Genomic DNA, 23,179 nt, shown 5'->3' with positions numbered 1-23,179 from the left:
AATAAATAAAACACTGGATAAGATAAAAAATTTAAAATATTTTTAAATGCATTAACTAACCTACAACAGGAGTTAATAGTCTTTCTCACTTTCCTAAATTAATGACGACAATAAACCACAGAAGTACTGGCAGGAACTATATGATTCTATTACCAATGGAGACTACAAAAAAATTCATTTCCTTTAAAGGTTTTATTTTATGGTGTATTTGTGCTGTATGCTGCCTCCAAAACCTTTTTATGGAAAGACACAGAGTTTATCATATAATTTCTACACCAAAAATTTCCTAAGCAGTACAATCAATCTTAAAAGGGAAGTAAGCCCGGCCGGGTGGGGCTCAGCGGCTGAGCATCAATCTATGATCCAGGAAATCCTGATCTGATTCCTGGTCAGGGCACATGCCCGAGTTGCAGGCTCGGTCCCCAGTAGGGGGCGTGCAGGAGGCAGCTGATCAATGACTCTCATTGATGCCATCTCTCTCTCCTTCTCCCTCTCCCTTCCTCTCTCTGAAATCAATAAAGATTTTTTTTAAAAAAGGAGAAGTAAGTAAAACAGTCCTTCCAGTAAGGGCAAAATGTTGGTGTTCTCTGATAAGAGTCACCGTTCGGTAAGGCAAAGACTATCAAAAAGGAGGTGCAGTAAATAATTTCTTGTTGAAATCATCTCATAGCATCCTAGAACTTACCAGTGGTCACAGATATGAAGAATTACAATATATATATATTGGAATTATACCACCTAATGTTTTTGATAAAATGTTAAAAGAAAAATAAATGAAAGGAGGCAGTTTGGAGACGCTTAATTTTATAAGGAATTACAGGTAGGTACGCTATTGACACTAAGGTAGCAAGTGTGGGTTCGGGAACAGTGAAAGTATCTTTTTCATTTCTTATCCTTTTATACCCTTAATTATGCAGATACTGATGAACCACCTAATCTTTGTTATGTACTTTACTCATAGACAATGGAAGTTACATCTCAGCTCACCTAAAAAGCCTTTGTTCCCAGAGATTAGCCAATAAAATGCAGTAGTACTATTCTGTATTCATCATAGGCAGATCACAAGTTACATTCTCTGAGCATTATAATTATCACTGCTCAGTAAAAATATTACCTTTATGTTCCACATAAGGCTCCATATCCAAAATCTCTGAGAAGCCAATGTAGGTATTCAGCTTTTTCTTATGTCCAGTTTGCCTAACCAAGAGGAAAGCTAATTATATTTATATTTAAAACAATCATGAAACAATGTATAAGCTCTGTCAGCTATCTTAATAAACTCAACAGTAGCTAGATAGACTTCCTTCTTCAAAGACCTGTATGATTATAAGTAAACATAATGCTGTCTTAGAATTGGGCAAAATAAATCAATTGCTTAAAAGGTATGAATTTAAAGTGCTAATTCCAACCACATCTTATTTCCAGAGGTTTTAATCTAATCACAAAAGCACAGATGCTCCTGCCTTTTTAATAAAAGAAATACATATGTGTAGGCATTGCCTGATTTTAATTATAAAATAAAAGATATATTCCCATGGGGTTGGGGGCACCATACTGAGTGGAAAATTTATTCTGGTTCTTACATGATAATAATACAGAATGTCAAGGTAATTCAGTTCCTACCCAAGTGTTTGCTTTTCCTTTGCATTTTAAAATAATTTCTTAGAATAAAAAATGAGTCTCTACTTTTCTAGTTCTCAATTTTATATAGCTGGTCTCTTAAAGTTTGTGATAAAATCATGAAATGTTGGTATTTCAAAACAACAGGCTCCATCTATAACTTTCACCCTCAACTCTAGCATTTCAAATGATAAGCATGTTATTATCTTATCTGTCTACAGTGAGATCTGCGCATATTAGTCCACACTGAGCAGCAAACACTATCATCTGCACACACTTACCTGTCAAAGACAAAACGCATGAGCTGCAAGTTCAGCGTGCAGGGGAGACTTAGGAGGCGGATCTTCCTTGTTGCGTTCTGTTTGCTTTGACAGTTTTCACAGAAGTATCGATTGTCTCCTTCTAGTCGTTCTTCCTGATAAGGAATAAAACGTTATTTTTTAAAAACTAGAAGATGGAAAGATTTTTTAAAACTGACCTATCTCTGATGTAAAGCATAACTTCACTTTAATGAATAGCTCCCATTCAGGCTGTTTAAAATCAAGCTACTCTCAGTAATGAAGGACATGCAAGATAAAAAGCACTGCCCGGCCCCGGGCGTGGCTCAGCGGTTCAGCTTCAACCTAGGATCCAGGCGATCGGGGTTCGATTCCCGGTCAGGGCACATGCCCGGGTTGCGGGCTCGATCAATGACTCTTTCGTCATTGATGTTTCTATCTCTCTCTCTCCCTCTCCTTTCCTCTCTCTGAAATCAATAAAGATATATTAAAAAAAAAAAAAGAAAGATAAAAAGCACTACTTAACATGACATGAATTTGTATACAATGATTTAAAACTGATGTGCCTTGGGGCAGGGGGGTGGTAGGAGGGGGTCAATGGGGGAAAAGGGGACATCTGTAATTCTTTCAACAATAAAGATAAATTTAAAAAAATAATAATAAATAAAATTGATGCGCCTCTTTTCAAAATGTATAAATATTTGTTTTGGGTCCTCTGTCCTGAAAATGCCACTTTTGGGAATTAAAAGGAAGTAGGTTTTGAAAAGAAATATCGCTCAGCAGTTGAGCGTCGACCTAGGATCCAGGTGATCGGGGTTCGATTCCCGGTCAGGGCACATGCCCGGTTGCAGGCTTGATCAATGACTCTCTCATCATTGATGTTTCTCTCTCTCTCTGCCCCTCTCCTTTCCTCTCTCTGAAATCAATAAAGATATATTAAAAATTAAAAAAAAAGAAAAGAAATATCATATGCACTTTGATGCAGCAAAATTAACTTAAAAATAGTGAAAATAGGTGTAAACTACACATGGGCACCAGAATACACAATCATTACACACACACACATATACACACTTAAAATTACTGAATGACATTCATGAGAGAAACCTAAAGGAAGAGTGCAGGAAAATTCCATGTTACACCTCATGGTGGTTTCTTTTTCCATCTTTCCTTTTTGTTTCTCTAACAGTGTTTTGATAGATTACTGTACTTAATACAACACTGGCCCCACCACTTTACTCACTTGGCTCCAGTGAAGTGAACACCACTCACCTGCCTTCCTCTTAATTCACTGGCCAGTCCCCTCCCCAGCATCCTTTGTCAGCTGCTCCTATCTCCCTGATCTCTTAACGTTTGAATGTCCTAGGGCTCAGTCCTTGGTCCTTCAGTGTTTGGTGATTTTACCCAGCCCCAACTTCTCCCCTCAACTATACCTCTCAAATGCAACATGCCCCAGTGCTAACTCCTAATTCCTCTCCCAAACCTGCTCCTCCCCCCATAGTCCTTCACATCTCCATATGGCAATGACATTCTTCCAGTGCTCAGGCCAACCTTAGGAATCCTTGACGCCTCTCCCTCCATATCCAATCTGCAAATTTTATCAGCTCTACTTTGAAAATACATCTAAAACCCAAACACAACTTACCAGCTCTTCCACTAACCCTTGGTCCAAGCCGCCATCATCTCCTCCTGTTTGCCCTTGCCCCACATCAGCCTACTCTCAAGAGAGCAGCCAGTTATCCTGTCAAAGCGGGTTGCATCCTTCCTATGCTCAGCTCTCCCGCGGCACCCCACCTCACTCAGAGTAAAGGCCAGACTCCTGACAAAGCTCTACCACCCTATCTGAACAGTCCTCGGTTGCCTCTGCAACTTCACCTCCTGCCATGCTCCCCTTCTTTATTCACTTCAGTCACGCTGAACCCCACCTACCCCAAACATTCTCCTCCCAAATCTTGCATGGCTCATTTCACCTTCTATCATTTTTTTTTCCCAAAAAAAATATGTCTTCATTCATTTCAGAGAGAGGAAGGGAGAGGGAGAGAGAAACATCAATGATGAGAGAATCACTGATGAGCTGCCTCCTGCACGGCCCCTACTGGGGATAGAGTCCAAACCCAGGCATGTGCCCTGACTGGGGATCGAACCTCGATCTCCTGGATCCTAGGTCGATGCTCAACCTGCTAAGCCACGCTGGCTGAGCTGTCATTTTATTTCTAATTGTAACCAACCCCACCCTCACCCCCACCACATTCTCCACCCTTCTTCCCTGCTTTAGTTTTCTCCATAACACTCGTTATAGTTGACACTGTATGAATTTTACTTACATTTATTTTACTATCCCTCCCTAGTCCCAATACCATTACACTAAAAGCAGCTTAAAGGCAGAAATATTTTGTCTGTTTTGCTCACTATGGTTATCCCCAACGGCTGAAACAGTACATGGACACAATAACCATTCAGCCAACATATAGCTGAATGAATTCGATAAAGGAGTGCTTCTAGCATCTAATGCTTGTGCTAAAAGAGTAGGAAAAGTACAAAAATATTCTAAGAAAGCTTTATAATAAACTCATCTATTATGCTATGTGTCTGTTCCTCCTTGATAACAAAGGTTTCCTCTTAGCAGCTTTTCCACTCATAACAAAAGGGAACCACTTCCACATCAGCACATAAATCTAAATATACAGAGAGTAGAAATAGCGAGTGGCAGGGCTGAAGAATGACGACACTGGTGTAAAACTATTTACATTCAACACATTCTAGTTCTCATTAAATGAAAAGGTAAATTAACCTTATGGTAACAGTTTAGATTTTCTTAAATACTCTACTACCCGCAATCACAGTAAGTTTTTACACACATAACTTTACCTATAGAATAGCCTGAAATAGCAAAAAATTATTTTAAGATGCAGCCTGCTTCCAATACTTGATAATTTAGAAAGTTTCTTCTAGATCATTACATAAAGAGACACTTCATATATAAAAAAACACACTGAAATAATGAATTTATCCATTAAGTAAAAAAACCATTCAGAATAGTATTTAACTGTTAATGAGCAGAAACAATATATACACTAAAATTGAATACCTTCAAAAATTCCGAGATACAATCTGTTAACTGTTTGTGGCCTTGGATATTTAACTCCAGTTCATAAAACTTTGATAAAAGCTTGGACTCTCTGCCACACTGATTGCATCTATAATAAAATAGTGATAAAATTAAGATCAGAATGGGAAAAACAATCGAGTTCTCTTGTATTACATCTGAGAAACATGGGTAGAAGCATTTATTACCTTAGTTCTTTCACAGAAATTGTTTACACTATATATATTTAGAAAATAAATAAAAACAAAGTGATTGGTGAGGCCATGTATTTTATGATTAGGAAAATTTTTAAGAGTTATTTCATATTTACTCTTAGTATTCTAGCTGGCTTTAATCTTACTCTTTAAGCTCACAGCACAGCCATAAAATAAATGGCAAGAGCTCAACCAGACACAGTTCCCAACACCTCGGTGGATTCAACTGCAATTACCAAGTCAGTTGTTTCCATGCTCCCATGGCAATGTATTGCTATAAACATTTCAGGTCCCATGATAACTCACCAAAGCTTTAACTTGGAACTGAACTGAAAATTAGATAACATAAGAGCACCTGTCTTAGAGTAAAATGTATCATGAAAAAGCAGAAACACACTTACACAGTTACATAAGCATATTCCCCACAGAACTGTTGTTGGACAATGTTCCGCACATCTGGATTCTTTTGTTTAGACAAAGTATCTTCCAAAAGAGACATAAAGAGCTTTGAAAATTCTTGGGCATCCTACAAGTTTGGGTTAATAAAAAGAAAAATCATATCTTGCTTTTCAACTTCTGATACAAATAGTATTAAGTTAAATACTCCCAAAACTAGCTATACTTTGGAGATTTTCAAACAAGAAATATGTTGAATCAGTTTTGTGCCCACATATGAATTTTCAGAAATGGGATCAAGGAAAATGTAAAACAAAACTGAACAGTAAATAAATGCTCTAATTCAAGATAGAAAAAAAATTTTTTTAAAGCATTTCATTTTATTTCTTTCTATAAACATTCTAAGTAATGCTTGGGCACCTTTTTATATTTAAAAAATAAACAAAAGGTTCTTACCTGCTGTTGCCCTGTGTCCAAGCCCAAGGCTTTAACAAATCCCGATGGATCGATGTATCGCCTATTACTGTTTTGCAACAAGGCAAACAAGTACTGGAGATGTTCACAAATTGTTTGAGGTTCATAATCTATTTTTAAAAAACGTTTGTTTAAAAAACTGCTACTTTAAAAAATGTATTTCATCTTCACATGAGAACATAATTAAACACCTTTACATCCAAACTGTATAGTGTTTTATTATCGTTTTAAAACTTCAAAAGAAACAAATTAATATCACATGTCTTTTGGAAGTAATGAGGTAGCCATAGCTGTTTATATACATCCCATAAAAGCAAGAGGCCATATGTACATTACAACAATCATAATCACAACCAGTTTCTAAAATGTCAAATCACACCAAAACATCCATTCCAGTAATAAAAGCCATATTTACCATTCATATAAGATGGCCAAATACTTTAATCAAATCTCATTAATGTGGACTTGCCACAAACAGAGCAAGTGACAGGAATCTCAAGCATAGATTCAAACTTGGATGAAGATTTTGCTGTTAAAAATCCTAGAAGTTTTGAGTAGCAAATTTTAATGAACTCAGGGAAGGTAAGCAAATAGGAAGCATAAATCTCAAGGGCCCAAAAAGACTTGAGTGATATCTTCTGTGCCAGTTATCAATTTATTGCATCTCACTTCCAAATCCACCCTTCTTTGCCTACTCTGTGATAACAGAGATGAGCTCTGCAAATATTTCTCCTTTGCCAGGTAGCAAAAGGTTAAGTCTTCTCCGGAGGGGGCACTGGAAAGTTCAGTTGTGCCTCTCACCAGGCTCCTGTGTGGTACAACTTTCTCAGGCCTCCAGGTTTTGCTCAGTACCACCTCTGGTAGCTTCACAGGGGAATGCGTCTGCTGAGGCACTCCCTCTTGAATGACCTCAGGTGACTTCACAGGGGGTTCTGAAGCTCAGCACCTCCCTATAGACAGTTTCTAGCACAGAGTCCTGAGGAGGCATCTCAGCACACACGGGCAACTAGTGGGGCAACTAGTGAGTCACTGTAGTGCCCTCTCCAAAGAGGGCTAGATCTCCGCCTCAGGGGTAGTGGCTGCTCCCTACATCTGCTACTCCTGTATTATTCCTGTTTAATTCTTACTAAACAATCCCCCATTATTTGAGTTTCCTGTTAATAATTCCCTATGCTTTCTCTGTTCAAATTATTGTGCAGTTTGTCTCCTGATTGAACTCTGACGGTTATCTCTTTACTACCAATTGTGACTTTCAGGAAATCAGTATTCATTTGCAAGATAAAGATAAAAATCTTACTTCCTGGGGTGCAAGGGCTTTGCAGGCTGTTAAAAGCTATTCAAGTAAGTCTGTATCTACTCTAGCTCTCTTTACTTTACAGGCTAGATCTTAAATAACCAAATAACTCATACTGTCCTGGATTACATATTTGTAAAATAAGGGAATGGGTGAGCTGGGACTAGAACTCAGATCCCACCATTCCCAGAATAAACTCTTTCCACTACGCTGCACTGTGACTGTTAAGCTAACACCAGAAGTGTACTTTCTTATCAGAGAACAAGGGGAAGAACTTCGGTGAAATATTAGAATTTATGTGTTTAGAAACATTTTTTAAATTTCTTGAAGATACCCAAAGAATTCTGGCCACGGTACATCATTTTATGAAATAGAAATTTAGTTTTCACTTGTTATTTAACTGTCTTCTCACTGGTAAATTTATACTTCAGCAAAACAATGCTAAAAATAAAAAAATAATACATTTTATGACTCATCCTTTACATACACTATTACCTTAAATATTTAACACACTATTAATCTAGATTTAAATATTCAGAACTATAGAAATAAAGCACTGGGGAAACAAACTTAAGAATTTTTAAGCATTGTGTTGTGAAGCCAAGATCACTGTTCACGGGGACCAAGACCCTCAGGTATCACCACTGTCTGGAGGGCTGCGAGAAGATGTGGGGCTTACAAATCCTGTCTTTTCTCTGACCTCCATGTAATCTTCGAGTTACACTGAACTATTTATTAAAATACTTCAATGTAACCAACTAGGCAAAAGAGTAACCTCGTCTACTTTATTGACTGATGTTTACCAGTCACTAGAAATTAATGGACTACAATTACAGAGTATTACTTAGAAAAACTGTAACTGCAAACTGCGTAAGAATAATCGATTATAGCCCTGGGTGGGTAGCTCAGTTGGTTAGAGCGTAATCCTGATACACCAAGGTTGTGGGTTCGATCCCCAGTCAGGGCACATACAAGAATCAACCAATCAATGCATAAATAAGTGGTAAAACGAATCGATGTTTCTCTCTCTCATATCAATAAATAAAAAAAGTTAATGTTAAAAATTTTTTTAGCCTGGCTGGGTGTGGCTCAACGGTTGAGCATCGACCTAGGATCCAGGAGATCGGGGTTCGATTCCCGGTCAGGGCACATGCCCGGGTTGCGGGTTAGATCCCCAGCAGGGGGCGTGCAGGAGGCAGCCGATCAATGACTCTCTCATCACTGATGTTTCTCTCTCTCTCTCTCCCTCTCTCTGAAATCAATAAAGACATATTTAAAAAAAAAAAAATTTAAAAGAATCATTAAATGTATTTCCTTCACTTGAATATTAGCCATTTTGTATATAAATGATAAAAATACAGTGGAAAACAATGATTTTGAATCCTGACAATGTTTATAAAGGACTACAACCATGCATGGCACGTAAGGAACACAGGAAATAAGTTTCCTCATTTGGGTGGTTCAGAAGTGATCTAGCCGGCAGTGTACTCAGAAGTGAGCCCGCACGCCCCGTGCCCACTGACCTTTCTCTTCCTGGATACCATCTCCCATCATGTAGTCGCTACAGGTGCTTGGACATAAGTAGAGCGCCTGCCGAAGCTCCAAGTTGAGAAACCAGACTTGAAGAAATGTGTTGACGTAACAAGTGGCTCCAAGGTTAGTGAGGCCCACAAATGAGTTCTTACAAAAAACAGAAAATTTACAATTAGAAAAATCAATGTGCCTTTAAATGAAATTTTTAAAAATTATAAGCAGCATTATTTTTTAAATTTCAGATTACATATTTGTCAAAACTGTCTCAACCAACGTGGTATAACCACCTTCACCCTCTCGGGGCGGGGCACCATTCTGATAGAAAGCTTTACTGGGGCCGGCTACAGGAGTGAAAGGACTAGGACAGCACCTCAGCTCGTGGGCAGTCTTCCAGTCATCTTCCAGTCTTCTGCAGCCACTGACGTCTAAACTTACAACAGGGGGCTCTAGGAAGGATTAGTTTTGAACATGGGTACATAGGTTTTTCTTATGCTATCTTCCTAAACTGCCAACATGCAACAGAATGACAAAGTAAAACTTCCAGAAAAGCTCCTTTAATCCTACAGATCTGGGAGATGGGAGAAAAGGGGAGTTGGCTGCAACTTCTTCCAAAGATAAGAATGAGAATTCCTGAACTTACAAAGAATCCTTCTGTTTTAAATAGAGAAATATCTACGCAGCTGACGATTTTGTGAATGCCAGGCCTTATGATTAGGAAATATTAATGTACTAAAACAAAAAGTAAAACCATCTCTTATGTATATGATATATAAAAATACAAGCTCAAGAAAGCAAAGTGATATCATTATGGGAGCTCGGTCCATTGACTTACCACCTCCTTTAAAGAGATTTAAGAAAGAGTTCAAAATAAAATACGCAATGTTAAAGAGAACACAGAATCAGCATTTAAACGAAAACTACTATTGAAAGGCTTCCTGGATTACACAGCTACCTATTTCAAAGCAGACCATTAAGAACTGTTCCAATTAAAGCAGTTTAGAGTCTTATGTCCACAACTTATCTTAAAGCTGCACAGGTTACCTGAAATCAGTAATGGTTCCTGATCACAGGCACAAAACAAATAAAAATAGGAACACCACATAAAGTCACTTAAAATGATGGCTTACCTTTTTTCTCCTCTCACAGTTGGGATCATCAATGTTATGAAAACTATTTTCATCTATTTCTCCTAACCAAATATGCTCACCAATCCCAACCAAGCAATTCGGATTTCCTTTGCAGTTTCGTCTACAAAAAAAAAGTTTAATTTTAAAATACCACAGTTCCATGATAAGAAATATGCAGATTAAAGCTATAATGACACACCATTAAAAAAAAATCTATTTCTTATCTATAAGATGAGCAAAACTGAGAAAGGATACCACAGCACTCAGTTTGTAAGGCTGTGGAAAAGAGAACTCATTTACTGCTAATGGGAATGCAAACCGGTAGGACTCTGGTAGAGAGGGACTTTGCAGTCTCTAACAAATCTAGATATATAGCCAGCCACTTCATTTCTAAGAATTCACCCTGAAGATATAACCCCACTGGTGCAAAAGCACATGCACCAGGTGATTGCAAACTAGTGGAAACAAACCAAATGACCATCTCTCACACACACACACAATCAGTAAGGATGGGGGAACCCTAAATTCAACACAAACACATTTCAACTGAGTAACATCCACACTGGGCGGGAGGGGGGCGGGGTCGACTAACCCAAACAACCTCCAAGGTCCTCAGCAAGCTCATTTAGTAGTTAGTGCCCTTAGGCTAAAAACAAAAGAAAGAAAACGCCAAACTCTTAACAGCTTCCTTTTCACAGAGACCTGGATTAACAATTCTGAAACAACTTTCTGTACATTCTACAACTCAACAAAAAGTAAATACACGGGGGACAAAGGGAACCAAGCTTTGGAGAGGAAGGTTATAACTCAGAAAGGGGGGAAGAACAGACTGAACCCTGCAGCACCAAGAGGTACAAAGCTAACCTCATGGGTCTTACTAGAGAGAGAGGCAGATCAGGGTTACCAGATAAAATATTTGTCTATCTGAAAGTTAAACTTAATTGCGTAGCCGAAGTGGGATAGGTTTTTGTCAGCTGAGGCCCTGAAAGCAGTAACGAGAGCACACCTAGCAACCAGATACTGATTTCTAAATATTCCCCACTAGAAGAACCCAGGGCTCCTTGGAGAAATGGCGTTGTCAAGGCCGGGCAGGCAAAGCACAAGATAAACATGGAATATCTTACTGTGCCCAAAAAGTAAAGATGCACTCGAAGAATGATACAGGCATGTTAAAAGGACAGCTTTAAGGGGGCTCCCATGGCCAAATCTGGAACCATTTGAGCAGCAAAATAAATAACGACAGGATTGTAACTACTGAATGCAGTAGGAATCTACAGTGAGATGGGTGGATGGAGGGAGGGTGGATGGGAAACCTCTTCTTTAGAGAAGAGGGCGACTTACAAAGTAAAGGAAGGAGAGAATTAGAAAGCCACCATTTGGCGTCCATCAGATTAACTAAAGAACCAGGCAAGAATCATCAAGGACGCTGGTGCAGGCAAGTTCGAGAGAAGCAACAATATTTACAGTCTCATAGTAGCTCAGCACAAGCTGTTTAATTACAAAAGGCAGAGGAGTAGCTTTGAGTGGAGAAACCTGGCAGTTACCACCTTAACCAAGTGATCCAAGGTGAGTAACCAGTCATGGGTCTAACGGTTGACAACAGGCACCTCCTGATGTGATGCACTTAAGAGCAGCACCAGCCAAACCCAAGTTGAGGTACTTTCTACAAAATAAGTGCCCTGCACTCTTCAAAAGTGTCAGTGTCACAGAGTACTAAGAATGACTGAGTCACCATTCCAGATCAAAGGAGACCAATGAGGCACTGCATTGTATGAACGTGGGCTTTCTTTTGTTACAACGGACATTATTAGGTTAAGATGTGTGACTATTTCAGAAGGCTACCTACTAAAGCTTTACAGATAGCAGTAAAAGACTGGAAACATAATAAATGGCCAGCGATAGAAAACTGATAAAATAATATAACCAAATAATGGAAACTTCTGGAGTCAGGAAATAAAAGGGAGAAACTTTTTAATCTTGTGATATGTAACAACATCACTAGTTGAAAAAGGCAAGGTACAAAACACTGTTTAAAAATGGGTGTGATAGGCCTGTTTGTTAGACAAAGGTAGACACTCTAAACAGGAAACCACCATCTGGGGAGGCCGCCTGTGCCCTCCCCGGCTGCAAAGAAAGAGGCAAAGGCTTCCCCATCACCCTCTCTCCCTTTCAGACCTGGAACTATGGAGTGTACTAGGTTCCAAAAGTAACTGTTTCTAATGTTCCACCTAAACATACTGTCTTCCTGGCTTAAAAAAATAAAAATGAAAACAAGCTTGGTCAACGTAAGAACAGCTCTGTCAGGTTTATGTCAAAGCCAGGCTGGAAAACAGCTTACTGAAAAAATAAAAGTGGAACTGATTCACTGGGGGGGGGGGGGTCTGAAGGAAGTTACTTTCGTGCCTAGGACTCATCTCTAATAGGAGAGGACTACGTCACAATGCTGAGAGTAAAAAAAAAAAAAAAATCACTCCTTTTCACCAAAGTAGTTTTCTCTTCTATCAAACAAACAAACAAAACCCGATTCACAGACCTTCCCTTGGAGCAGCGACAAGGTTTACCAGGAAGGTTCCTTTAAAAAAGTGACAGCCAGCAGCACGGGACCACAAGGTCTTGGGGGGCTAAAAAGAGTGAAAATCTACTAAAAACAAGTAGGTACATGATCCTTCAAGTCTGTTTTTCAAGGCGCACTACAAGGCTCATTTGTGCTTTCTCCTCGTGGACAGGATGGTGGCAAGACTTCCTCACATGACGGGTGGGGAGACAGGCGCTGTCCCGGGGTCAGGCACGCACATCCTCTCATTCCCTCAGAGAAGGGCTCCTGTGGGCTGGTTAAGGTTTTAGTGTCCTGCTCCAGACAGCAAAACAACAGGAAAAAATGAATTTAAAAACTGGCTCTCCTGTCCTCGCCACCCCCTCCCCCCCCCCAATCCCATGTCCTCAGTCTAAAGCTGGCTTCAAAAAGCAAATACAGCCCTGGCTGGGTAGCTCAGTTGGTTGGTTGGAGTATCCTCCTGATGCACCAAGGTTGTGGGTTCGATCCCCGGTCATGGTACACAGCTGGAAGCAACCAATGAATTTGCATAAATAAGAGGAACAAATTGATGCTTCTATCTCTCTCCCTCCTTTCTCTCTCTAAAATCAATAAATTTTTTTAAATAAATACAAAGAGCTACCAAGCCATGAAAAGACAAGAAAGAAGGCCTAAATGCATATTGCTAAGTGAACGAAGCCAATCTGAAAAGGCTATGTACTGTGTGACAGACTACATTACATTCTGGAAAAGCGGAACTATGGAGACAAGAAAGATGGGTGAGGGTGAGGGTGAGGGAGGGATGAGTAGGCAGGGCAGCGAGGTTTTTTAGCCAGTGAGACTGCTCTGTATGAGGCTATAATGGTAGATCCATGTCATGCGTCCAAACCCATAGAATATGTAACACCAAGAGCAAACCATAAGTAAATAACAGGCTTCGGGTGATAACGAAGAGTGAATGAAGGCTCATCAATTGTCAATAAATGAACCATCCTTTGTAAGACTGTCAAATATAAGTCTAACTTTTTCTTTTTTTTAAAATATATCTTTATTGATTTCAGAGGAAAGGAGAGGGAGAGAGAGAGATAGAAACATCAATGATGAGAGAGTCATTGATCGAGCCCGCAACCCGGGCATGTGCCCTGACTGGGAATCGAACCCTGATCGCCTGGATCCCAGGTCGACACTCAACCGCTGAGCCACGCCCGGCTGGGCAAGGCTAACTTTTTCTTAATGACTAGATCAAAACCTCAGAAGCTGAGGGAAATGAGGTGCAGAGGATTTGCGAAGATAATCGTTTGGTTGTGTTAATTTTTTTGCTTAATTCCGCCCCCCTTATATAGGTCCTCCCTTTCACTTAGAGCTGTCACTTCTAGCATCAGAGAGGTTTCCCATTAGCACTCATTCAACCTTCTGCTTTGCTATGGTCACACGGAACAGGAAACCCTCAATTCTTCCATGCCCATACTTCCCGACTGTCAAAAATAAGTAAGTGATTCCAGGTGGACCTTAGATCTAACTACGAAAGATAAAACGATACAGCCTGTGGAAGACAATAGAAGACAGTACCTTTACGATCTTGGGGAAAGATTTCTTAAATGAGATACATGCAAAAAAAAGCAATAACCATGAAGAAAAATATTGACAAATTTAGACTATACTGGAATTAGAACTTCTACTAATCAAATATGCCATTAAGAATGTAAAAAAAGCAAGATACCAGCAATACATATATTCAACAAAGCATTTGTATCCAAAATAAAGTACTATAAGTCAATAAGGTAATTAAAGGGACAAAAATGGACAAGAGCCCTAGCCGGTTTGGCTTTTATTTATTTATTTAAAGTCTTTATTGATTTCCGAGAGAGGAAGGGAGCGGGAGAGAGAGAGAAACATCAATGATAAGAGTCATTGATCAGCTGCCTCCTGCACGCCCCCTGCTGGGGATGGAGCCCGCAACCCAGGCATGTGCCCTGACAGGGAATTGAACTGCGATCTCCTGGATCCTAGGTTGACACTCAACCGCTGAGCCACGCCCGGCCAGGCAAAGATATATTTTTAAAAATACATTAAAAAAATTTTTTTTTTAATGTATATATAGCACCAAAAGATACATACAAGAATGTTCATTGCAGCTTTATTCATGATAGCCAAATACTGGAAAAATCCCTAATGACCATCACCAATAGAAAGGATAAAGTATACAGTAACACAATGGCACACTGCACAGCCCTAACAATGATCACACTGCTGCCACCCACAATGTGTATGAGTCTCACAATGCTGAGCAGAAGCCAGACAGAGGAACTACAATGTATACCTAATTGTATACAAAGTTCAAAATTGGCAAAATCTGAGGATGGAGGTGGTACTGACCAGAAAGCAGAAAATGGGAGATGGGGATATTCTGGAATGCTAGTAACATTTTAATCTTGGCAACAGATACATGACTGAGATAGTCCCTTTGTGGTAATTCATCCAGTGTAGTTCTTACCATTTGTGTACTTTACTGTAAGTAAAAAAACCAAAAAATAAAAAATTTTAAGTCAAGTAAATTTAAATAAGAACCATTAGAAAAATTCTATCAGGAATTAAGAAGGGTCTTGTCTTATAGATATTTTAAAAATATTATCAAGAAATTAGAACTGTGGTCCTAGTACAAGAGTATTGAGTCAAATCAATAGCAGAAAACCAGGCTAAGAAATAAACCCAAGTACACAGAAGAATTTGTCATATAACAAAAGTGGCTTTTTAACTAATGGGGGAAGACTAGATTACTCAATAAGTGATTTTTAAAAATTTAGCCATTTGATAAAAAGTAAAATAAAATAAAGATGGATCTGTACACTTCCCTCCCTAAATTAAATGCTGAAAGAACAAAGGTTGAATGCATAAAATGAAACCATCAGTACCAAAACAAAACATGAGTGAATATTTCCATAATCTTGGAGTTGGGAAATCCAGAAACCGTAAAGAAAAGCACTGATAAGTAAAAAAACCAAAAAATAAAAATACGGGTTTTGATGCGCCAAAAGGAAAACCACCCACAAAGTCAAAAGAAAAAAATTTTTTTTAAATGGGGAAAATGTCTTCAATAGAAACATTCAATAAGCTCTTGAAAATCTAAGAAAACAATCAACAATTCAAAACACATAATTCAAAGGAGAAATACAAATGGCCAGCAAATATAAAAAGATGATCAATGTCACTAGCAAAAAAATAAAATAAGCAAATGAAAATAAAAGATGCTATTTCTCACTAATCAGATTGGTGTTTGAAATAGGAATGCCTGGGGTGGGAAATGGTATTAAATGGTCTGAAATTTTACCATCTATCAAACTTTAAAATGGTCATGGGGGGGGGGGGGTAAAAATAGAAAATAAAATGGTCACTGTGCCCTTGACCTCAGGGATTCATCTTGCAACCTAAGTGAAAACACTGACTCAACCAAGACACAGGTATAGGGATGTTCATAGCAGCCCTGGCTGTAATATCAAATACTGGAAACCCAAAGGTCCGTCAACAGGGAACTGGGTACATTACAACACATCTACCTCCACACAATGAAATGTCCTGTAGCTACTTAAAAGAATAAAACAGATCCATGTGCACTAATATGGAAAAAGGTGTATTACCAAATAAAAACAAGTTGCAAAAAGTATGTTGTGTGGCACCCCTACCATTTTTTGGAAAATAACAATTATGTTGTTTGTTTACATCTGTCTTACCGCTAAAATACGTGGCACGTGAAGGAGGGAACTTTAACTTCTGGGGCTTTATCCCAGAGCCACCCAGAACACTACCAGGCCCACAGAAGGCACCAAAAATATTTGTTGCATAAAAGAATGAATACTTACTCCAGCAAAGCATATTATCAGGCACTCAATAAATAAATATTTGTTGAATTTAACAGATACTACAAAGAAAGAAAGAAAAAAAATCAAAGACTAGTAGGGACTGAGTGAAAAAGGGAGAAAAAATTCACGGACAAGGACAACAGTGTGGTGATCTTTTTTTTTAATATATTTTTTAAAATGATTTTGAGCCCGGCCGGGCATGGCTCAGCAGTTGAGCACCCACCTAGGATCCAGGCGATCGGGGTTCGATTCCGGGTCAGGGCACATGCCCGGGTTGCGGGCTCAATCAATGACTCTCTCATCATTGATGTTTCTATCTCTCCCTCCCTCTCCTTTCCTCTCTCTGAAAACAATAAAGATATATTTAAAAAAACAAAAAACAACAACAAAAAGATTTTGAGAGAGGAAGAAAAAACGGGAAACATCGCATCAATTGGCTGCCTCTTGCACACCCCCTACTGGGGATGGAGTCCACAACCTGGGCATGTGCCTGACCAAGAACTGAACCAGCAACCTCTTGGTGCAGAGGTGGGGGCTCAACCACTGAGCCACACAGGCCAGGTGAAACAAGATATTCTTATAATTGACAGAGGAATGTAAAGTAGAACCATCGTTCTGATGGGCAATTTAGCAATATGAATAAAATTTTTTAAAAAATGTACAACCCTTACCCACCAATTTTACTGCAAGGAACTCGACTATTATCCTCATAGTTTTAAGAATTAAGACACAGTATTTGCAGAATTCTGTGGATATAGAATTTAGCATAGATTGCTTCCCTCCTGTGTTTATACTAAGCAGTCTCAGAAATATCAATAATAGTCATGATTTATCTAGTCTTTAAATGTGGCTAAACACCTCTGCAGCTCTGGCATCTCATAACAAATTGTGTAAAGTATAAAAGAAAATATTGATGAGACCATTAACTTAATTCTTTAATCTCTTCTTAAGAGTCGGAGGAAATGCTTAACTAAAGGGAAAAAGTGAGCCCTGGCGGGTAGGGCTCAGCTGGTTGGGCAACTTCTCCGGTACTGAAAGGTGGTCGGTTTGATTCTGGGTCAGGGCACATGCCCAGATTGTGGGCTCAACCCCCAGTAGAGGGCGTGCAGGAGGCAGCAGCCGGCTGAAGTTTCACTCTCACATCGGTGTTGCGCTCTCTCTCCGCCTCCCCTCCTCTCTCTCAAAAAAATAAAAAATAAAAATTAAGATAAAAGGAAAATGTGAGTAGGGGGGAAAAAAGCCTTTTAATATTTAAATAAAAATTGCTTGGACCTTAGATTAAGCATGGTTTCAAAAGCATAAGCAATCCTTGCCCTCCCAAAAAAAGATAAACTGGGATACATCAAAATTAAAAGTTTTTGTACTACAAATGATACCATTAAGAAAGCAAATGAGCCTGGCCAGGCGTGGCTGAGCGGCTGAGCAGCCAGGCAATCGGGGTTCGATTCCTGGTCAGGGCACATGCCCCGCTTGCGGGCTTAATCCCCAGTTGAGGGCGTGCAGGAGGCAATCAACCAATGACAACTCTCATCATTGATGTTTCTGTCTCTGTCTCTCTCCCTTCCTCTCTCTGAGATCAATAGATATATTAAAAAAAAAAGAAAATGACCTAAGAGCACAAGAAAAGATGCTCAAATTCATTAGTCATTAGGAAAATGTAAATCAAAATCACAATGAAATGCCACTTCAAACCCACCAGGGTGGTAATTAACAAACAAATAAACATAGAAAGTAACAAGTGTTGCCAAGGTTGGAGAGAAATTGGAACCCTCTTACATTGTTGGCGGGGATGTAAAATACCAGAGCAGCTATGGAAAACAGTGTGGCAATTCCTCAACAAGTTAAACATAATTTCCACATGATCCTGCAATCCCACTCCTTGGTACAGATCCAAAAGAACTGAAAACAGGCATTCTAACAAAAACCTGTACGCAAATGTTCATGGCAATACTATTCAAAATAGCCAAAAAGGGGAAATTACCAAAATGTCAATCAAGTTAACCATGTTAGGTGATGGTTGTGTTAATTACCTTGATCTTGGTAATCGGCACACAATGTATATCAAATCAGCTCGGTACACACTTTAAAATATATACAGCCCTGGCCGGTGTTGCTCAGTGGTTAGTGTCTGCCCACACATTGAAGAGCCTCAGGTTCTATTCCTGGTCTAGGGCACATACCTTGGTTGCAGATCAGATCTCTCTCCTCCCACCCTTCTTCCTCCTCCCTCCCTTCCACTCTCTAAAAATAAATAGAAAAAATATCCTCCAGTGAGGATTAACAATAAATAAGTAAATAAATAAATAAATAAAACTATTTGTCAATTATTCCTCAATAAAGGCTGACAGGGATTTTTAAGTCCATCGACTGATGGATAAATAAAATGTGGTATATCCAAACAATGGAATATTACTCAGCCATAAAAAGGAATAAAGTACTGGTATGTGCTACAACATACATGACTCTTGAAAACATTATGCAAAGTGAAAGCCAGACCAAAAAAAAGGCCACATATTTTATAAGTCCATTTATAAGAAATATCCAGAATAGAGAAATTCAGAGACAGAAAGATTAGTGGTTGCCAAGGGATGGCCAAGGGGAAATGGGAAGTACCTACTTAATGGATATGAAGTTTCCTTTTAGGGTGACGGAAAAAAAGTACTGGAACAAGACAATAGTGACGTTTGTACAACACTGTAAAGTTGTACAAACTGAATTGGATACTTTAAAGTGGTAAATTTTGTTATATATTTTACATACTTTTTACACAGTTTTTTAGAAATACTGATACATGCATCAACATGGATGATCCTTGAACATATGCTAAGTTTAAGAAGCCAGTCACAAAAGTCCACATATTGTATGACACCATTTACATGAAATGTCCAAAGTAGGTAAATTTACAGGCGGAAAACTGATGGATAATTGCCTGGAGCTTGGGAATCAGGGGGTGAAGGGGAGGACTGAGTGCCGTTCTCTAATGGGTACAGGGATTCTTTTAGGGGGGCCAAAATGTTTTTAAATATGTTTTTATTGATTTCAGAGAGAGGAAGGGAGAGGGAGAGAGAGAAACATCAATGATGAGAGTCACTGATCAGCTGCCTCCTGCTGGAGATCGAGCCCAAAACCCAGGCAAGTGCCCAGACGGGGAATGGAACCCTGAACTCCTGGTTCATAGATGGACTCTCAACCCCTGAGCCACGCCAGCTGGCCGAGCCAAAATGTTTTAAAATCAGCTTGTGGTGGTGGCTGAACAACCCTATTAACACACAAACCAAAACCACCGGACTCTACATTTTAAACAGGTGAATCGTTTATATCTCAATGTTGTTTTCAAAAAGAGAAAAACAACAACTACTTGGATGTAAAGTTTGCAACCGCAGCTTAAAGCTCACCTTCTCCAGGACATCCTCCTGATTGTGATCTCCGCCAATTTCTACTCCTTTACTTCCGTTACAATCAGAACCACGTGAAAGAGTTTACACGTTCTGGTTACTGTTACCTGACTATGCTGAAAAGCTGACTGAAGCTTTACGAATTCTATTATACACCCACTTCTGTCATTCCCGCACTTACTGTAGGGGAGTCGGATCTGCCCTCCTGGGGAGCCCGACGCCCAGAGCTTGCAACGATTCCTTTGCTTTATGGAAGCTCCCTAACTTGTCTGACTTCTCAAACTCGCCTTTAAGCTCCAAAGCGGAGACCATGACTTCCACGCCTTCGGGATCCCGCAGCAGAAAGCCTTTCCTAAAGGGCCTGCTGAAAGGCGGCTACTGAGCATGCCCGGCTTGGCCAAGTCAATTCAACAACATTCCGGAACAAAAACTACAGTTCCCGCGTTAAAAGGTGGAAAAACAGAAGAGGCAGGCACAATGCCTAAGGATTCGATCTAAAGAGGCAGGCGGGGTTCAAGGGCTCAGCGCAAGTGAAAGACAAAACTTACACAGCTCAAACTCCGTACTTGGTAGAGAGGTGTAGAGTCTGAAGGACCCAAAAAAAAAAAAAAAAGGGCTAAAAAAAATACTAGATTAACCAGAGAAGGGAGGTCAACAGGGGACTGAAGGGCACCGATGACGTAGGCTAACCATACGTTTTTCCAAAGCAACCCTATCCAAAAGTAATACTAAGATGATCAAGCTTTCAGCGTCAACACTAATGCAAGATACACTGTGATGAAGCTCACTTCGAAGAAGTTTCCTTTTTACGAACAAAAAAAGCCGAGCCGTGGCCAAGACATCCAACCAAGGCTGGCTAAGCTCTCGGCTCCTGCCTTTAACCATTTCCACCGCCATCTTCTAGGTAAGAGCCCAGAACCCTTTCTGAAGGGCTTTCGGCAGCATCACCGCCGTGCAGAGCCCGGGGAGGCTGCGTTTCCCAGGTCGCCCAGGCGGCGGAAAGCAGGAGACCTCCACCTTGCTCCTCTCGGTTCCTGCTAGGTGCACGCAACGGGCCGCAGTCTTCCTTCCCCCACCCCGACCCCCGGCCCGATTTTCCAAGGTCCGACGCAATGAGGGGCGCGAGGCCCGGGCGCGGGCCTCACCTGCACACGCCGCGGATGCAGGGCTCCAGCCAGATGCGGTAGGCGGTCTCGATGTGCTCCTGCGACACCTCCTCGGGCCGCACCGTCTCCGCCCAGCGCCAGGCGGCCTTCTCCAGCTGCAGCCGCGGGGCCATGGCCTTGGCCAGAGGAGCGCCTCCGGAGTCGGGCTGCCGCGGCCGCCTCCGCAGCCGCCCAATTCGGTTCCGCCACCTGCCAGCGATGAAGACCAGGCGCTCCCTCAGCCAGCTGGCCAGTCAATCACCTGCGCGCGCCACAGCCGCCGCGCCCGCCCGCGCCCGACCCGCACGACTGGCCGCAAAGCACCGCCGCCGACACCCGACACCGCCCCCCGCCCCTTACTCCCGCAGACGTTGAGAAGCACTCCCCGCCGCGATGGGCGCATGCGCGGTCCCAGCAGCCTTTGCGCCTCCCGCGCCTCTGGGCAGACGGCGAAGAGAGGCGAGCGGTTGTCAGGGACAGTTTTGCCACGTCCTCATCGGCGCTGCTGGGGAAGCAGCGGCGCAGCCCCCGTCTAGGGTAGCGTCCAGCGTCCCACTACTCTAACGAGCCGGCGCCTCGAGGGCTGGAGGCTGCCTATTCTTGCCCTCTGGTCCTTCCCCTTGAACCGTGAAGGAATCACGCGAGACGCTACTCAACGCACACCATAGGTCCGCTGAATTGTGGGGTGGGACCTGAAACCGGGTCACCAAAGAAAACCAGGCTCTGCTCTCTAGAGGAAGATTTAACTTGAACCGGGACCGGTTCCGACTCCTTTCCCGAGCCCTCCTGACGTCACGGGACGTTCTGGGCCTTTCCTGAACTAGAACTGGACTACGGGTCCCGGCATGCATTGCGCGCTGCCACTCACTGGATTCGAGGCATACTGGGATTTGTAGTCTTCGAGGGGGCGGGCTTGGCGTGCGGGGGGTCGTGCAGAGGCGCACGCGGGGGCGGGGGCGAGGGCGGGCTGGGGTTTCCCTGGCCCGGAGGGTCACCTTTGCATCTTTTTACTACTGTTGTCTGTATGTAATGATCACTTCCTACTTTTTCCTAGAAGCTCTTCTCTAGCTGCCGGGTTTTAAAACAGTGCAGTTTGCAACGTCTGCCCCAGGATATGAAGAGTGGCCTTATCAGAATGTTTTGCAAACTAAAGGGCGGTGCTACTGTGAGGATTTATGAGAACTTTACATTTAAATGTGCTCTACTGTGGTCTAAGCACTAATTTCTGACTTGGACTGGGTGCTAATGTGTGCTAGTCACTAGATATTCCCTTAAGGCGTTATGAAAATGAGACGTGGCCCCTGCCCTTGGAGGTGGGTTAGGTGAGAAGGGTAGAAGCACAAAGTAAGGTCTCCTTCCCAGGCTGGGAAGGTTTGGAGTACTTGGGAGAAGGGTTCCCAGAAAAGGTAACTCTTGAACTCGCCCTTAAAAGAATGGAATTTAGCCAAGGTAGAAGAAAAGCTCCTTTCCAGATAAAGGGAACTACAAGGAGCAAAGGCACAGAAGAGAGAAACTTCCTGGGGTGGGGCTACAAATTCTGAGACTTGGAGGGGTGAGAGATAAGGCTTGAGAGGCAGGCCAAGACTGCCTTTATCTGAGGGACTCAAAAAGGTTTAAAGCTCGTAAATGATAAAAGGAAGATTTGCATTTTGTGTAGCTGCCTCCCTTTGGATCAAGGTTAGGAAGTAATACAGGCCAGATATAATGAAAGCCTGAACTGGGCCAGTGTAATAGGTATGGAGTGAGGAGACAAATTTGAAAGATATTTAGGACATATAATTGCTACAATTTGATGATGTTGGTCTAATCAATTTCTATTCCCTTTTTTGTTGTTTGACCTTCAAGTCTGGGTTATGGCCCTTTCCCTGGTGCTCACAGCTTCCTGTGTCATCCATTGCCTCACTTAGCACATGATGAAACTGTGAATATTATCAACCTTGTGCTGTCAGTGCTGGACTCCAGTTTTCTAACTTGGGTAACTAACTGTATAGTTTCTACTGTTAAAAAGAAACAACAAACCCCAAATGCAGTCACTTTGGTAAGCACCACCAAGATTTAATACAGGCACACCTTGTTTATTGTGCTTTGCTTTATTGTGCTTCACAGATGTGCTTTTTACAAATGGAAGGCAAGACTCTGCTTAATTGTTTCCAGTAGTGACAGGCAGCCCGGACCCATTGTCTGGCTTCACTACCAGTTAGTTAGCCTTCTATAATCTTTCCCATCT

The 23,179-nt window shown here is 41.2% G+C and overlaps 1 protein-coding gene across 5 annotated transcripts in view; it reads right to left on the bottom strand.

The window, feature by feature from the left end:
- Window positions 1-21,101, bottom strand: part of USP48 (ubiquitin specific peptidase 48) — a 59,205-nt gene extending 38,104 nt beyond the window's left edge. For all 5 annotated transcript variants that reach the window (XM_016214620.2, XM_016214621.2, XM_016214622.2 and 2 more), the window contains exons 1-8: window positions 20,953-21,101; window positions 10,023-10,143; window positions 8,886-9,042; window positions 6,051-6,178; window positions 5,600-5,724; window positions 4,987-5,095; window positions 1,902-2,035; window positions 1,115-1,197 (exon numbers count right to left, since the gene is read on the bottom strand). In XM_016214620.2, coding sequence (XP_016070106.1) covers window positions 1,115-1,197; window positions 1,902-2,035; window positions 4,987-5,095; window positions 5,600-5,724; window positions 6,051-6,178; window positions 8,886-9,042; window positions 10,023-10,143; window positions 20,953-21,086 — 991 coding nt within the window. In that variant the 5' untranslated portion in view covers window positions 21,087-21,101. The remainder of the gene's footprint in view (window positions 1-1,114; window positions 1,198-1,901; window positions 2,036-4,986; window positions 5,096-5,599; window positions 5,725-6,050; window positions 6,179-8,885; window positions 9,043-10,022; window positions 10,144-20,952) is intronic.
- Window positions 21,102-23,179: the final 2,078 nt, after the last annotated feature.

This window comes from Miniopterus natalensis, chromosome 9 (genome assembly GCF_054644295.1).
Source record: "Miniopterus natalensis isolate mMinNat1 chromosome 9, mMinNat1.hap1, whole genome shotgun sequence".
Lineage (NCBI taxonomy): Eukaryota > Metazoa > Chordata > Mammalia > Chiroptera > Miniopteridae > Miniopterus > Miniopterus natalensis.
Note: the sequence above shows the minus strand (reverse complement) of the source record. Positions and strands in the feature narration are given on the sequence as shown.